The sequence below is a fragment of the Artemia sp. Qi Xiang Cuo genome, chromosome 1 (genome assembly GCF_049724085.1).
Source record: "Artemia sp. Qi Xiang Cuo chromosome 1, ASM4972408v1, whole genome shotgun sequence".
In the NCBI taxonomy this organism is placed as follows: domain Eukaryota; kingdom Metazoa; phylum Arthropoda; class Branchiopoda; order Anostraca; family Artemiidae; genus Artemia; species Artemia sp. Qi Xiang Cuo.
In genome coordinates, this window is record NC_142794.1 from 33,796,412 (window position 1) to 33,813,066 (window position 16,655).

Here is a 16,655-nt window from a genome sequence, read left to right on the forward strand (position 1 = left end):
AACCTACCATTCAAGTAAAAGAAAAGAAATAAAAAGATTATAGATATGACTGATAATAGAAAGCACAGTTAAAGGGATGAATATATACGGATTTTTTGTTCTTTTACTCCGGTAAAAACTAAACCGTTTGTAACACTTGACGTCAAAAGCCCAATTTCATACAGATTCTTTTTTTTAGGGGGGGGGGCAACTCCACTAAGTTTTTGTAGGACATGATATTGTCTTGCTTCTGTAATTTCCTGATAGACTTGAAGTGTGGGTTATGTTGCTCTTTTGCTCAAGTAAAAATGTAATTATTTTTTATACTTGTCGGCGACAACACGATTATTTAGCCTAGATTACAAATACGACGTCAAGGAGGGTGCCATGAAATGGGGATTATGTTATGCAGAGTCTATAAGAGAGGAAAATTTTAACAAGAAATTCAGAAAATTTCGTACGAAAGCAATATGGTTTCCATGCGTACAATTCCCTACTACTTCATAATTTCGTAAGACATAAAATTGGCTTATTTTTGTGCTTTTCAGATAAATCTGAAATTTTGTCATATTAAAAATTACACCTTAAATGATTAATTTAACCCCCCCCCCCTCTTCCTACATTCTGAGAATAACCAGTTTTAGTATTTTCATTGAAAAAGTTTTTTTTGCATTTTCATGGACAATTTACTCCCCCCCCCCATTGATTTGAAAAAAACATATCTCCCCCTAATTCCGTGATCCAACGCACTGCCTAAATCACACTAAAAAAATTACCTCAAATTTGAAAAAATTGGCATCACCCAGCATCCATTATACGGTTTTATAATCTTCAAAATATTTAATTAACCGTGAGGCCTAATAATTACTTTTTAAATGTGATTTTAAATAGATTTATGGTAAAAATTGATTGTACTACTTGAATATAACAAAACCGCATGACATTATCTATTAAAGAGCAAACATAGACATGGTATTAACATAACGGTAGGTCGAAATAAACAGAGTTATAGGAAGAAGTCCCATCCCATAATCTTTTGCCCCTACCTGTCCTTTTTTCTGATGTCTGCCCTTGTGATTTTTTACCCTTATCTTCTATAGATAATGCAGGCTCAAACGTGTAAGGGGAGTCTAAGGCCGTGCTTGTCCAAATTTCTAAATTTTAGTATTTCCCTATGAACCTTTAGAAGTGGCGCCCCGTGAGGAAATTAAATCTTAATAAACGGCATACCCTTGCGCTGGATTTTGATTAATAGATAATTTTCTTGGGCTTTGAGCGCTTATTTTGGAATGAATAACCTCTTCGTAGCTATATTGTTTTTATGGGGATTGTTGCATAATATTTTCCGGTATAAAACTGTAATGAGTCGGAGGTAATAGACTTGAAATTGCATGTGCAGGACGTCAACTCTCGTTGATAGAAGAGCATCGCTAAGTGCAGAAAACCATTTAGTAACCAATATGGGTCGAGGCATGCGAAAAACCTCCATCGAACTGGAGGTCCCGGTATATCCTTATTGTCCCGTTCTAAACGGGCTTAAGCGAGAAGAAGTTATTAGTCCCTGACAAAGGCATAACCAGGATTTTTTCAGGGGGGGGGGATTGTTATTTTTTTCGGTTATTTTTTTCGGGAGAGGTTTTACAAATAAAAAAAATACAAAACACATCAAAAAATTTGGTCATATGCAATTTTGTTACTTTTTTACGAGGCGGACAGGGATATCAGGGGGGGGGAGGAAGTCAAAACTCGTAACCCCTCCCTTAATATGGCCTTGGTCCTTGATCTGTACTAATACAACCCATTACTGTTCTGGAAGCCATAGCAACTTAAACGAAGAAGTTTTTATTCTGTTTAGAACATTTACCTTCTAATAGAGTTTGTTCAAATGGATAAAACTCTTACATGCAGATAGTCTTTCCGTAGAACAAGAAATAATCTTGTTTTTTCTTTAATGCCAACATTTTCAATCGATCATTTCAATGCTATATTTCCGATTTTTCCTGATTATTTTTCGTGTCTTTTCGAATTCGATGCTAATTTCGTTTACACCGTTTAATATTGCTTATTTTTTAGTTTGTTTATATTATCATAACCATGGCGCTAGGGTTAGGTTTCTCTAGGATATTATTATTTTGGAAAAATACAGCTGTGTAACATTTTTAATTTACAAAAACTAATCTCTATACAAATTCGGATAAATTAAAATTCTTCTCCGGGATTAATTTGCAGTAACTCGCCTCGATGGCATTTTAAACGATGAAAAGGGACGGCGTCTATTTTCAAGAGAGAATCTGAGGCCATCAAACTTGTTTGTAGATGGAAGGGTTTCCACTGTCTGTGGCAACTTTCCAGCGATTATAGGTTCTTCTTCTAAGACTGATGAAATATGTCCTATACTCTTCTCATTATTAAGTTTCAACTTATTTCGAGTATTCAAAGTAATAGCAATTGAGGATCGACGGTCGCCTGAGCTGTCAGAGTTGCGTGATGGAAATTGTCCCGGCTGATTCGAATCTTTATTTTGCAAGAAACCTCCTCTCCTTGAGGCTATAAAGGCTTCAATGTCAGTTTTTGGCTGGAATTTATGCAACCCTGGTTTGTCAATCTCTTTGAAGTCATTATTTTTGGATCCGGGTTGCAAAGGTAAATCTTCTATATTTTCTTCATCGACCGAGGGTTCGTTATTATTTTTGTCTCCCGACAAAATGACTGGAATAGCAGTAGTTTCTTTTTCAGTCAATATATCGCTATTAGTCTCAATTATAGTGAGTTTGTCATCTGAGCTTTCTAAGGGGTTACTTTTCAAATTTTCAGATGAAATTTCAGCCTTTCTATCATTTCCCATGTCTTTCTCATTGTCGATTTGTTCTGCCATGACAAGTGCTTCATCTGAAGGTGAGGATCCCTCTTCAGTACTTTTTTCGTTATGAGCTGTTGATTTATTCCTACCATTCAACGCTGACACAGCTGAAGGGTGATGCACTTCTAGGCCTCCAGAAATACGTGCAGGCATGGCAAAACTTTTTGTTTGATCTAATTTTGTGTCTTGTGATAAACCTCCTCTTCTTGAAGAAATAAACGCTTTTAGATCAATTTTTGGCTTAAATTTCCTGATGCTCGGCTTGTCACTTTTTTCAAAAATATCCGAAGATTCGATTTCCAAAGGAGTACTCTCAACAGTTTTCGTATTAAAATTTTCTTCAGCTACTGCCGTTTCATTACTATTTCTTTTATCGGGAAGTATATCTGGTATTGACACGTTAGTAGTTTCATTCCAAATGTTAGATGAATTGTCATTATGTTTCCTATTTGCTTTTTCAACCTCTGAAAGACCAATTCCTTGTTCTGAATTCAGCGCATTGTCCCTAGCTCCGAAATTAGCAGGGACGTTTTCTGTGTTTTTATTTGGATCGGTCTCCAAATTTTCGACCAAAATTTCTTGATTTTTATCGCTTATCGAATCTTTTTCAATTTGTTCTCTCAAAGAAAATTCTTCAAGACTATTTTCACTAAAATTTTCTGCTTTATTACTAACGACACTTTCAATGGGAGCTATCCTGCCTTCTATTTCGTCAATATTCTTGATCAGAATTGTGTCACTCTTAATAGCCATTTCTGGCAAAGATGGCACATGAAACTTCTTAATAAGTTCTTCCTCCTGAACAGTTTCATCTGTTTCATTGTAAGTTGATGTCAGGTTATCTTTTTTAACATTTTCCTTGCTTTGGCTATCTTCTATTAAAACTTTAACTTCTGATTTAGTGACTTCAGAATCAGCTTTCATTCCTTTTTCTTCTACCATAAAAAGCATTTCCTTTTGATCATCATCTTTAGCCCCAAATACATTCATTAATATACTCTTATTAACGGAGATTTCTTTTTCTACTGTATTTGTTTCACCTTCATCATTAATTCTTTTTTTATTACCGTCAATTTTCTCCGTCAGAGAAAGATCTTCATCATCATCCGTTATATGCTCTTCATTCTTTGCATCACTCACTATCTTACTACCCATTGCAGATGAAGTATCCATAACTTCGGCTTTTACATCATCAGTCAGATCTTCAACATCATCTGTTATATGCTCTTCATTTTTTGCATCACTCATTATCTTACTGTCAATCACCACTGAAGTATCTATAACTTCGGCTTTTACATCAGTCAGATCTTCAACATCATCTGTTATATGCTCTTCATTCTTTGCATCATACATCATCTTACTACCAGTAGTAAATGGAGTATATATAACTTTGACTTTTGCATCATCAGTTATATGCACTTCATTCTTTGCGTCGCTCATTATCTTACTATCAGTAGCAGGTGAAGTATCCATAACTTCGGCTTTTACATCATCAGTCTCAAAGGCTTCATTAGTTTTGGTAAATAATTTCAGAATGATTGGTTGAGTATCGGTAAGATCCTTGTTATCATTGATAGGTCCATCTTCTGGAATAGAGACAGACAATTTATCTTTTAAATCATTTTTTTCATTCTGTAGTTGTTCAAAATTGACTGAATTGCTCTTTTTAACTGGCTTAGTCAGTCTTTTGGGAATATCATCTTTTGGGATTGTTTGACCACCATTTAATATAGAAGGAGTATTATCAATGCTACCTTTTACTAAAAACTCTTGTTTCGTGATAGCAGGAAGCTCATCACTGAAATCACTTTCTCCATTCTTCAACTTTACAATTTCCTTCATGTCATTATATTTTCCCACTTCAATTGACCCTAAAGTTATATCGCCAAGAAGTCCAGATAAACCATCTCCTTTAACTCCATCTCTATGGTCTGGTTTGTTTTTCATACTTATTAGTTCGTTGTTGACCTTTTGTTCTCCCCGTTTCTCAGTTTCTATAGGGCCTGAAATTCCACCAATACTTCTATGACTGCTCGTTGATGATCCTCCTGTAGTTCTTTCCTGATGCTGTGTTGGGGGACGTTTTCTAAATAAATTTAAATTTTGAAGTGCTGCAGGTGGTGTTCTGGAGCTAAAACTATTTCCAGAATGACTATCTGATGTTGGGGCAGAGTCAAATAAATCACGGGGATTATCAGTTACAATTTTGCTCGTAACAACTTCTTCTAGCTTTCCAAATATGTTTAAGAGGGGAAGTGCTGCAGGTGGTGTTCTGGAGCTAAAATGATTTCCAGGACGACTATCTAAGGTTGGGGTAGAGTCAAGTGAATCAGAGGGATTATCAGTTAGTAGTTCACTCGTAACGGCTTCTTCAAGTTCGATGGATTCTGACTTTGACTGGTTACTATTTGTAAGGGCTTTCATCTTTAACGAAATGGTGTCTAGATCAGTAAAGGGATATATAGTGTCTGAAGTAGTTTTTGTAGCAAACTTTTCTTGGCTATTGACTGTTGACACGTTCTGATACGTAACGTAGTGTTGTTCGTCGTAGACCTTACTATTAAGCGTTTTAATGGGTTCAAAATTGTGCTCTTTAGAACCATGTTTTAAATCTGTCAAATGAAATTTCTTCTTCTTGGTCAGTAAATTCAATGTTCCCAACTCGATTTCCTTACCTTCATTAGTATCTTTATACAAAGGCTCATTGTTTGTTTTAGGTTTTTCTGGTCGAGAAAAATCCTCATGTCTGATATGAGCTGGAATTTTTGTTGTATTGGCAATGTTTGATGCGTTCTGTTTTGCTGTGTTGCCCGTTTTCAGGGGAATAATTGCTTGTATTGGATTATCAGTACCTTTGCTTGTCCTTTCATCGAGTTTTTTCTGGGACGAGTTGGCTTCAGAACTATGTAATAGGTAACTATGTTCCTGTTGAGATATCCGCAGTGGAGTGTAGTAGTTTTCACAGCCCTTAACAAATTTAGGCAGGTCACAGCGGAGTGATTCTCTGTTAAAAACAAGACCCTGTTCACAACCTGAAAAAGAAGGTTCACTAAGATTCTTAAATAAATACTAAAAATACACATTAGAATAGGTCATCTGCTTTATAGGTTGAGATGAGTATTTGAAAACAGTGGAAGATAACTGTTTAAAATATCATAGGAAAATACTTGGAGTAACTTATTTCCAAAGAATTCTTGCTTCCAGGCAATGGAATCAAACAATATTCCTTTTCAATATTTTGTAATTTTTGGGCAATTTGAATCCGTACCTGCAAATAGGGAGAGGGAGGATAGGTGGGGGTTTCACTTCATCCATAATAACCAAACTAAAAATGCTGGAGTAAAAAAAAAACGGAACAAAAAGATCTTCAATTTATGGTGATTAGAAATGCCTATCTTTGGGGTAACGTACCTAGAATAATTTACCTAAGAAAATTTACATAACCTAGAAAGAACAAAGACCCCTCCTACTACCAACAATAAGGGGTATAATTTTGATCAAAATCACACCATCATTTGCAACATGTCAGAAGACATTGTACTGTAGGTTAGTATTAATTGGGGAATGTTTATTTTCGTTCTTGTGAACTCGATTAGTATTGTGATATTCAGTATTGCGTTTTTTGTTGACGTTTTAAAAATAACAAACACACTGCCCGATAAACATAGAATTTCACCGATTTCTTATAATTTGACAATTTCTAAATAATTTCCTAGACAACACTGCCTTTCCATTCATAATTAAGCTGCTTTAGGATAAGCCTTTTTCTTTGTTGCAATTAGATATTCGTAATTGGAATCTTTCAGTACTTTTCAACTCAAACAAATTATTCTAAAATTGAAACAAATTAGTCGCTGTGGATCTAGACTCACTTTCCATTAAGAAATAAGCCACATGATAAGCCACTCAGAAGGATAGTAATTTTTATAGATTTTTGGCTCTGATTACACCTTCTAAAAATGAAAACATTAGCCTTTGATACAAAATCTGGTATACAAATTTAATAGATACTAGCTTTTGAAATATCCAAAATTTGTGTTGTGCCATTAGACCTCCTATGACCACCCTAAAATAAGGACCAAGGGAGGAGCAGTAGAGAGCAAAGAGAGATTTTTCAAGCAAAGAGATTGATATTGAAAAATAGACTATATTCTTCCGGAAAGGCGTTAACGTTTCCACAATCTAACTTGATGTTGTTCGTTTAGAAAATGTTTTGCCGGAAGAAAGATCACGGATGCGTGTTTACTTTATTTTATTTTTTTTCAGGGGTGATTGTATTGAACTAGTGATTGTAGGAGATCAGGAGAGAGCTCATTTGATCGAAAACCAAAAGTTCTAGTGCCCTTTTTAAGTGACAAAAATATTGGAGGGCAGTTAGCCCCCTCTCATGCTCATTTTTCCCCAAATTCACCCGATTCAAATTTTCAGATAGCCTTTTTTTTCAGCATAGTCGAAAAATGTAATAACTATGTATTTGTAGATGACTTGAACCTCCATACTCCACGGGGGAAGGGCTGCAAACAATGAAGTTTGTCCATTGCTTATATATAATATTGGTTATTAGGAAGTATACAGAAGTTTTTCAAGGGAGATTTTTCTGGTGTAGGGGAGGGATTTCGCGGCAGGATCTCGCCATGGAGGAATTTTCACGGGGGAAGAGAACTTTCCATGGAGGGGGAGCTGGATTTACCGGCAATATTTAAAAAACTACCAGAAATTAAATTTAAAAAAAAAATGTTTCAACTGAAAGTAAGGAGCAATATTAAAACTCAAAACGAACTGAAATTAATACGTATACGAGGGGGTTGCTCGTATACGTATTATACGAGCGATCAATACCTAACTCTTTTCTCTAAACTTTTTTTAGAACTTTTAGAAGAGTTTACTATTCTAATTAAACGGCCTTTATGATTCAGGAGTAAGGACTTCAATAACTGGAACAAAAAATATAACTTTATCGTAAAGTGCGAGGTATTGAGGGGAGGGCAACCCCCTCATATAGGCTACATAATAATTTTTGTTTGTTTTAAGTTTTAATGTTGCTCATTACTTTCAGTTGAAAAGAATTTTTTTATTTAATCAAACAGTTCGCGGTAACGAACTGTAAGTAAGGAGCGACCCGGCTCAATAGTAACCAAAACTCTAAAAACCGTAATTTTGATGCTATTAGATGCTACAAAAGAATCGGATTTTTATTTTGATTTCAAGTATATACGTATTTTCAAGTTTTGTTTTGCTTGCCAAAAGTTTCGCACCTGAAAAAAGTTGCCATGTGTTCGAAAAAAGGCGAAAATAATTTCTATAATCAGTGGAACTTCAATAAAATTTACATCATCAGATTCAGAGTATCAAAAAACTATACTATATAAGTTTCAAGCTCATAGCTTTCTACAAAAATGTGGAATTTTTTATTTTTTTCCACAATAAATATCACGGATGCGTGTTTATTTTTTTTTTTTTTTTTTTTTTTTTCCCATGGGTGATCGTATCGATCCCTTAGTCCTAGAATATCGTGAGAGGATTCATCTGAACGGAAAGTAAAAGTTCTAGTGCCCTTTTCAATTGACCAAAAATATTGGAGGGCAACTTGGCCCCCTCCCACGCTAATTTTTTTCCTGAAGTCATCCAATCAAAATTTTGAGATAGCCATTTTGTTCAGCATTGTCGAAAATCTAATAAAATGTCTTAGAGGATGACTTGATCCCCCAGAGTTCCTGGGGGAAGGGCTGTAAGTTATGAACTTTGCCCATTGTTTATGTATAGTATTGGTAAATGGAAAGTATACAGACGTTTCAGGAGGGATTTTTTTCTGGTGGGGGGGGGGGGTCGGAGCAGAGGGTTATGGGGGAGGATCTTTCCATGGAGGATGTATCTGTGGAGGAAGGGACATTCTTATGAAGGGGGCGCCGGTTCGTGGTAACAAACTGTAAGTAAGGAGCGACCCGGCTCAATAGAAACTGAAACTCTAGAAAACGGGATTTCGATACCAGTAGATACATCAAAGGAATCAGATTTTAATGTTGATTTCAAATATATAACTTTCATCAAGTCTAGTTCTACCCATCAAAAGTTACGCGCCTAAGAAAATTTGGCTGATTTTCGAAGAAAGGGGGAAAGACCCCCTAAAACTAATAGAACATTAATGAAAATCACACCATCAGATTCAGCGCATCAGAGAACCCTAATATAGAGGTTTCAAGCTTCTGTCTACAAAAATGTGGAATTTTGCATTTTTTTTTTTTTGCCAGAAGAAAGATCACGGATAAGTGTTTATTTGTTTCTTTTGTTTTTTTCCCCAGGGGTGACCGTATCGACCCAGTGGTCCTAAAATATCGTGAGAGGGCTCATTAGAACGGAAATTAAAAGTTCTAGTGCCTTTTTTAAGTGACCAAAAAAATGGAGGGCAACTAGGCCCCTCCCACGCTCATTTTTTTCCGAAGTCACCCGATCAAAATTTTGAGAGAGCCATTTTGTTCAGCATGGTCGAAAATATGATAACTATGTCCTTTAGGATGACTTAATCCCCCGAAGTCCCCGGGGAGAGGGCTGAAAGTTATGAACTTTACCCAATGTTAACATATAGTATTGGTTATTGGGAAGTATACAGTCGTTTTCAGGGGGTATTTTTTTATGGTAGTGGGGGGCGTGGGCCGGGGGTTATGTGGGAGGATATTTCCATGAAGGGACATTGCTATGAAGGGGGCGTCGGATTTCCCAGCATTATTTAAAAAAAAAGATCAGAAATTAAATATAAAAAAAAACAACAAGTTTTTCAACTGAAAATAAGGAGCAACATCAAAACTTAAAACGAACAGAAAATATTACATAAATGACAGGGTTCACCCCCTAGTCAATACCTCGTTCTTTAAGCAAAGATTTTTTAGCACTTTCATAAGAGCTATTTATTCTACTTAACGGCCTGTGTGATTAAGGGGTCATTTTTAAAGAATTGGAACAAAATTTGAACTTTCGCGTAAAGAGCAAGGTATTGATTAGGGGGCGAACCCCCTATTATACGTATTAAAAATACATTAATATAGAAGTTCGTTACGTAAGTTAATTCGTAAGTTACGTATATTTATTACTAATTAAAACGTTCGTAAATAAAATTAAACAACTTTCGAGAAAGCCATTTAACCAAGTAAAAGTAAAATTAATATGAAAATTTTATTTTAATTATTTATGTATGATGAGCCAAAATCAAAAGCTGCATTAATTCAAAAACGTTCAAAAGTTAAATAAAAAAACAAGTATTTTTAACTGAAAATAAGGAGCGACGTTAAAACTTAAAACGAACAGAAATTATTCCGTATATGAAAGGGCTGTCCCCTCCTCAAAGCCTTGCTCTTTACGCTAAAGTTTGACCTTCTCACAACTCTAATTTTTTTAAAATAAAAAACTTTAGCCTAAAGAGCGAGGCGTTGAGGAGGGGACAGCACCTTTCATATACGAAATAATTTCTGTTTAATTTAAGTTTTAACGTCGGTCCTTACTTTCAGTTAAAAAAAACTTGTTTTTTTTATTTAATATATGGTAAAGCTCCACACATTCTAGGTGTTTATGTATTCTAACTGTAAATTTACAATCCATAGTTTTGTTATTTGGCTTAAGTGTTTAGTCTGGAGAGCTTAGATTTTTTATAGATACGCACTTAGAATGGCTTACTACATTTATTGTTTCTGAATATGACATTTTGTTTCAAAAGTAGAATTAGCTTATTTGCATAATAAAGATTTCTCCTATTAAAGCAAAGGATTGATGAATCAATCCAGACGGCCATGTTTACGGATGGTGAAAAGTCACAAATGGGACACATAATTTTAAAAGCCTCCTATACACCGTCAATATGATTTACAGTATTCATAGACACCCGCAGATAAGAGAAGGGGGAAGGTTGGTAATTGAGTTTGTAGTACATAAAGTTTGTATGCTTGATTGTGCCTCCCTGACAAACCAACGAGCAGATATTCAGAAATTTATTTCGGGAGGGGGAGGAGGCAAATACAGAAAAAAACGGGGATTAAAGGAGAAGCCAAAGAAATTGCAATAGAAATAGAAAAAAAAACTTCTATTTTCCGTTTATCAGTAACACTGGGTTTATTTAAAAAATAAAGTATACATAATCGATTCCCTGAAGCAAGCTTGTGCGGAAGAAAACCCTCCTAATAAATCAATAAACCAAAAAAAAAACAAGATAAAAAAGAGAGTAAAAAAAAATCATAATTAAAGTTGAACATACCGGACCCGAAAACTACCAAACCTCCAAACAGCACCCAACAAAATTACAATATTTATAATCATATTCAGCTGCAACTAAACCCTCCTCAAAAACTTAACTTAACTGGCCCAGAATAATCCATCCAAAATATACACATCATCAGTGTCTCCTCCTCTATTTAAATACACAGCTCTTATCAATATATTACCTGCAAGACGTGGATGACCGTTGGGGAGACAGCGGAAAAAGAAGCGGCAGTCATCCTCTTTGGGAAGAAGCTTTTCTGTGACGGCTGTTGGACACCTAAATCTCAGAATCTCTTCTGGCGAACAATCTGGCCGCTCAGCTACGTCAGGAAACTCACAGATGCCATTCTGAAATTAAAACATATCTGTACATTTTTGTTGAAACTAATACAAATACATCCAAACGAATTTCCTATTACCAAATAAAGCAAATCTGACAGGACAAAATAAAAAAGAAATGTTTATTTGTGTGCTGTCTTTCTTTGTTATTTTTTCTCCGTGTCGTAAGTTTTATTCCATTTATACTTCTTTCTTTTTGCAATAAGGACGGCTGTGTGAAAGTCTCGGCCGAAGTATTTGACGAATTTTTAGGTTTCCACTTACTCAAAATTTTTCCTCTCGTCATTTAATTAGTTCTGTTTCTTTCTTTTATTAAATAAAAAAAACAAGTTTTTTAAACTGAAAGTAAGGAGCGACATTAAAACTTAAAACGAACAGAAATTATTCCGTATATGAAAGGGGCTGTCCCCTCCTCAACGCCTCGCTCTTTACGCTAAAGTTTTTTATTGTTTTAAAAAATAAAGTTGTGAGACAGAGTCAAACTTTAGCGTTAAAAGCGAGGCGTTGGGGAGGGGACAGCCCCTTTCATATACGGAATAATTTCTGTTCGTTTTAAGTTTTAATGTCGCTCCTTACTTTCAGTTGAAAAAACTTGTTTTTTTTATTTAATTTCTGATCGTTTTTTAGTTAATGCAGCTTTTATTTGTATAAAAATTTTACTTTTCTTTTGCTAAATGGATGTCTTTACAAATTAACTCACGTAACTAACTTCTATATTCGTATATTTTTCTTCTGGCAAAAAATAAAAAGTTGCATATATTTGAAGATATGATATTTAAAAATATGTTCTAGTTTTTTATTAGACTCTAAATATGACATTGTGATTTTCATTAAAATTCTTTAACTTGCAGGGGATGTTTCCCCCCTCTTTAAAAAATCGAGAAAATTTTCTCAGGCTCGTAGCCTTTGATGAGTAATACTAAACTTAATAAAATTTATATATTTAGGATCAGCATTATAAACACATTCTTTTGATACATTTATTGACATCAAAATTTCGTTTTTAAAAGTTTCGATTACTATTGAGCCGTATCGCTTGTTTTTTTATTGTTTTTTTTATTACGTATATGTTATTACTTATATGAGGGGGTTCTCCCCTTAGTCAATACCACGCTCTTTACGTTAAAAGTTAAAAAAAAATTTTATTCAAAAACCCCTGAATCACAAAGGCCGTTTAATTAGAATAGATAGCTCTTTTGAAAGCACTAAAAAAAAACTGTAGCGTAAAGAGCGAGGTACTGACTTGGGGGAGAATCCCCTCACATACGTTATAATTTCTGTTCGTTTTAAGTTCTAATATTCCTTCTTACATTTCAGTTGAAAAAACTTGTTTTTTTTTATTTAATTTCTGATCGTTTCTTAAATAATGCTTGGAAATCCGGCGCCCCCTTCATAGAACTGTCCCTTACCCCAAAGAAACATCCTCCACGGAACTATTCTCCAGAGTAACCCCTCCTCGAGCCCCCCCTCCAGAAAAAATCCGTCCTGAAAATGGTTGTATACTTCCCAATAACCAATAAATAATGCTGGCAAGTCCGGCGCCCCCTTCATGGCGATTTCCCTTCCCCCATGAAAACTTCCTTCATGAACAGATCCTCCAACATAACCCCCCACCCACCCTTACCCCCCCCAAACCCAAAAAAAAACACCAGAAAACTTCTGTATACTTCCCAAAAACCAATACTATATGTTAACATTGGGTAAAGTTCATAACTTTTAGCCCTCCCTCTGGGAACTTCGGGGGACTAAGTCATCCTAAAAGACATATTTATCATATTTTCGACCATGCTGAACAAAATGGCTATCTCAAAATTTTGATTGGGTGACTTTGGGAAAAAAATAGCGTGGGAGGAGGCCAACTGGCTCTCAAATTTTTCGGTCACTTGAATGGAAAACTAGAACTTTTAATATCCATTCCAATGAGCTCTCTAACGATATTTTAGGACCACTGGGTCAATACAATCACCCCTGGGGAAAAAAAAAACCAAACAAACAAACAAACAAATAAACAAATAAACACGCATCCGTGATCTTTCTTCTGGAAAAAAATGTAAAATTCCGCATTTTTGTAGATAGGTACTTGAAACATTTACAGTAAGATTCTCTGATAGGCTGAATATGATGGTGTGATTTTCATTAAGGTTCTGTAACATTTAGGGGTCTTTCGCCCTTTTTTTGAAAATCAGCCAAATTTTCTCAGGCGCGTAACTTTTGATAGGTAGCACTAAACTTAATGAAAGTTATATATTTGAAATCAGAATTGAAATCTGATTCTTTTGATATATCTATTGGTATCAAAAACCCGTTTTCTAGAGTTTCGGTTACCATTGAGCCGGGTCACTCCTTACTTACAGTTCGTTACCACGAACTGTTTGATTTTATAGGTGGCACGGAAGAACAGCCCAGATTGAATCTAAATCCAAAAAAACTTTTTTTTTTAAATGAAAGTAAATCGTGACATTTAATTAAATATGAACAAAATTATACCAAGAGGAGAAGCCGCAAGCTAATTCCCCACAAAATTTTACTACTGCTAAACTGAAAGGTCAATGAGTGCAAAAAGCTTAACGACTAAGTAATTGAAAGTATTTTGTTTACCAATTGCCTTTCAAAACATTTGAAATAAAAAAGTCGTTTTTTTAAAGCAAATTCGAATCAATAGGCCCTCCCAAACCTGATGCAATGAAAAAACAAACAGGAACTTTTCATCCCATTGCGTTTGTGTTAGAACACTTGTCTTCGAAGTGTTAAGAGGAAAAGGGCATACCCCAGTGTAAATAGATGGGGGAGCTATGGGGACGGCAGTCCCCGTCATACAGCTCTTTGATTCACTGGAAAATACTAGGTTTTTTCCAATCTTTATCGTTTATAATTCCACATTAAGAGTCCTCAGTATGCAGCGGGCTAACATCCCCAATATTTACTAATGCTAGGAAATAAAGGCTAATTTTTGTACATTTTCAATCCAGAATAAAATGGAGTTCCATTCAATTTTTTATCGTAAGTTCAATTTTTTTCAGTTCAACTTTTGTGGTAATGCTCTGTCATCTAAAAATTAGCTCAAAATAATGGTTCTAGGCGTTTACCCTCCGGAAAATACCCCCCCCCCCGCGGAAAAAAACCCGGAAAATACCCCCCCCCCCCCCCGTGAAAATTAAGGCTTTCCAAATTTGAGAATTTTATTTGAGTTTTACGAATTTTGGTACTTGTGTATTATACGCCACACACTCAAATTTACGCTGTGTAAAATTCGAGAACACACCAGTTTTTTCGTTAGTTTTTTCGTTACTTTAGAATTAAATTAAGGCTATAGATTTGCGTATTAGGGGGAGGGGATTAAGTATAGCGGGTCTGCATGCAAAATGTGTTTGGTACAATTATTCTGCATATTAGATAGATAGATAGAGAAGTGTATTTTAAAGCCAAATATACGGCCATGAATAGTAAAATAACATAAATAAAAGGCACAAATAACATAAACTTTGATCAGCGATCATCATAAAACACTTAAATGAAACGCAACATTAACCTAATAATAGTAGGCCTACTTAATACTTGGAAAATCGGCCATTGAAAAAAAAAGAAAAAACTCTTTAACACTTCGAAAAAACACTTAAATGATATATTAGATTCAGTTTCTACTTGGATTTTTTTTTTTTTTTTTTTTTTTTTTTTTTTTTAGTTAACAAAATTTCCGGATATCTCGCAATTCCTCTGTAATTCTTTAGTGGTCATACCTAGAAGGAATTGTTTTCTGACTTAAACTGTCCTAATACTTTACCCCCCCCCCTATGTGCAAATATATGGCCCAAATTATATATTTCCCATCTATTCTGTCACTGTCACTTGTCTTTGTTATGTCTCATGCTAAGATGAAAGATACAGATTTTAAGTTAAATATTTCGAACTTTTAATGAAGTGTTTGATTTTAAAGTTTAATTAGAATTTTCAGACTATAATAGTTAGCTTCAGGATTTGTTCAGTATTTTTAAGTTTATTTATTAGGTAAGATTTAAATCTAATTGAATAGTTATAGAATTCGATTTTATGAATTTTTAGATAATAGATTTTAAATTTGGTCATTTTTTTAATGTTTGTTTGGAATTTATTTTAAACTAGTGGAATTTATTTTATATGTTGAGGGGGATACGATTCACTTGGATTGTAAAGTATTTTATTTTTGGGAATTGTTTTGAGGATTTTTGTAGCTACCTAACAATGCAAGGTCCGGCGAGAGTAGAGTGTGTTGAAATGTGATGTATTAAAAAAAAAAGGTGTTATATTTTTAATTTTTTTCTTTTATGTATGTAAATATAGTGAAAAGTGTTTTAAAGTGTTATAAGAAAAGGGAATGTATTTTAAAGTACAAAAACGTATATGCATTGCAAATTTGTATTTTACTGTTATATGTTATAGGCCTAATGAATGGGAGCAGCCCCTTGCCGCTGTGGGTAGCTATAATGGGAATCTTGAAATTATTGTATGCTAAATTAATGAATAGAGAATTGTATGAATTAAAAAAACAAGTTTTTAGGAGAAAGGTAGATAAAACGTATTAGCAGAGAAAAAATTATGTAGCCTATGTGAGTAATTTTAAAAGTGGAAAGCTATACAACATTGAGTAAGAGGTAAGATAGATAGGTAGTAAATTGAAGAAATAATAGAGAAATAGGGACAAATTAGATTACAAATAAGCAAAGAGTCTTAGATAAAAAAAGAAGAAGAAAGAAACAGGATTGATTTTTTTTTTCAGGAGTACGAAAAGGAAACAAAAACCGGTTTGATTATATCCATTACGTGATGTATCAACACTTATTATTGAGAAAATAAATAAAAAAACAAGCTTTTTAAACTGAAAGTAAGGAGCGACATTAAAACTTAAAACGAACAGAAATTATTCCGTATATGAAAGGGGCTGTCCCCTTCTCAACGCTTCGCTCTTTACGCTAAAGTTTTTTGTTGTTTTAAAAAATAAAGTTGTGAGACAGAGTCAAACTTTAGCGTAAAGAGATAGGCGTTGAGGAGGGGACAGCCCATTTCATATACGGAATAATTTCTGTTCGTTTTAAGTTTTAATGTCGCTCCTTACTTTCAGTTTAAAAAACTTGTTTTTTATTTATTTAATTTCTGATCGTTTTTTAGTTAATGCAGCTGTTATTTTGGCTCCCCGTCATTGAGTAAGTAAACAAAATTTTCATAAAAATGTTACTTTTCTTTTGCTAAATGGATGTCT

At 34.5% G+C, this 16,655-nt stretch overlaps 1 protein-coding gene across 1 annotated transcript in view; it reads right to left on the reverse strand.

Annotated features, from left to right (window-relative positions):
- Positions 1-2,122: 2,122 nt before the first annotated feature.
- The window catches only part of LOC148956222 (uncharacterized), a 49,156-nt gene continuing 34,623 nt past the window's right edge, over positions 2,123-16,655 (reverse strand). Inside the window, exons 3-4 of the mRNA XM_089099500.1 lie at positions 11,266-11,431; positions 2,123-5,871 (exon numbers count right to left, since the gene is read on the reverse strand). Coding sequence (XP_088955626.1) covers positions 2,198-5,871; positions 11,266-11,431 — 3,840 coding nt within the window. The 3' untranslated portion in view covers positions 2,123-2,197. The remainder of the gene's footprint in view (positions 5,872-11,265; positions 11,432-16,655) is intronic.